Source organism: Seriola lalandi, unplaced genomic scaffold (assembly GCF_002814215.2).
Source record: "Seriola lalandi dorsalis isolate HSWRI2012SDOR001 ecotype SW California unplaced genomic scaffold, Sedor1 jcf7180002004838, whole genome shotgun sequence".
Classification (NCBI taxonomy): Eukaryota; Metazoa; Chordata; class Actinopteri; order Carangiformes; family Carangidae; genus Seriola; species Seriola lalandi.
In genome coordinates this window covers 772-1456 of record NW_019475493.1, presented here as the reverse complement: position 1 = coordinate 1456, position 685 = coordinate 772, and the positions used below count along the sequence as shown (strand labels likewise).

Below are 685 nucleotides of genomic sequence, written 5' to 3'. Positions count from 1 at the left end.
CTTTGTGTTTCCTTGTGTTTTGGTGAATGAAGCGGATGCAGGTGCTGTTGTGGAAAGACTTCATGGCTCTGGAAATCTCGTCTTGGTCTGACCTTGAGAATTTGTTGCTCATGGTGTACGGGATGAGCACCAAACCACTGGAATCTTTTGTCCATAAGCAGTTGTTGTGCCTTTTGGCATTCCGTGGGATTCTAGTTCTGGTCTGCAGTATGTCACCTTCGATCAGGATCTCACTGGCCATGCTGTTGGCAGTCAAAATCCTGGCACCAATACTGTCCAACTCATTGTCATAATACTCAGGTTCTGTTTGATTTCCACCATCGATGAGCAGACAGGTGTGGCAGAGGCCAAGCAGCCACAGCAGGAGACTGAGACTCATGGTCAGCGTCTGAGGGCCTCGTTTGAAGTTAACACTCCAATGTAGTGTCTCGACTTTGAATTCCTAAAAGACAAGAAAGATTTATTAAACTAGTGTACAGCTAATTTGTTGTTAGTCCCCTCATTTATAAGATGTATGCTTGTATATCATGTGTACTCATTATTTACATGAGGGGTTCCAATGTGAGAAAATATTGGAGCCACAGAGGTGATATGGGGTGGCTTCTCTGGATTCTGTAACCCGCACCTATAGGTGCTCTCACACCTGTGGTTTGGTTTATTTGATCCAGGCCAAGGAAGGAAAATG

At 44.8% G+C, this 685-nt stretch overlaps 1 protein-coding gene across 1 annotated transcript; it reads right to left on the bottom strand.

The window, feature by feature from the left end:
- Positions 1–13: 13 nt before the first annotated feature.
- Positions 14–432, bottom strand: LOC111669431 (hatching enzyme 1.2-like; the record flags this gene model as incomplete). Its single annotated transcript, XM_023425731.2, has 1 exon — positions 14–432. A coding segment is annotated over exon 1 (366 nt), but the record flags the coding sequence as incomplete, so codon positions are not given.
- Positions 433–685: the final 253 nt, after the last annotated feature.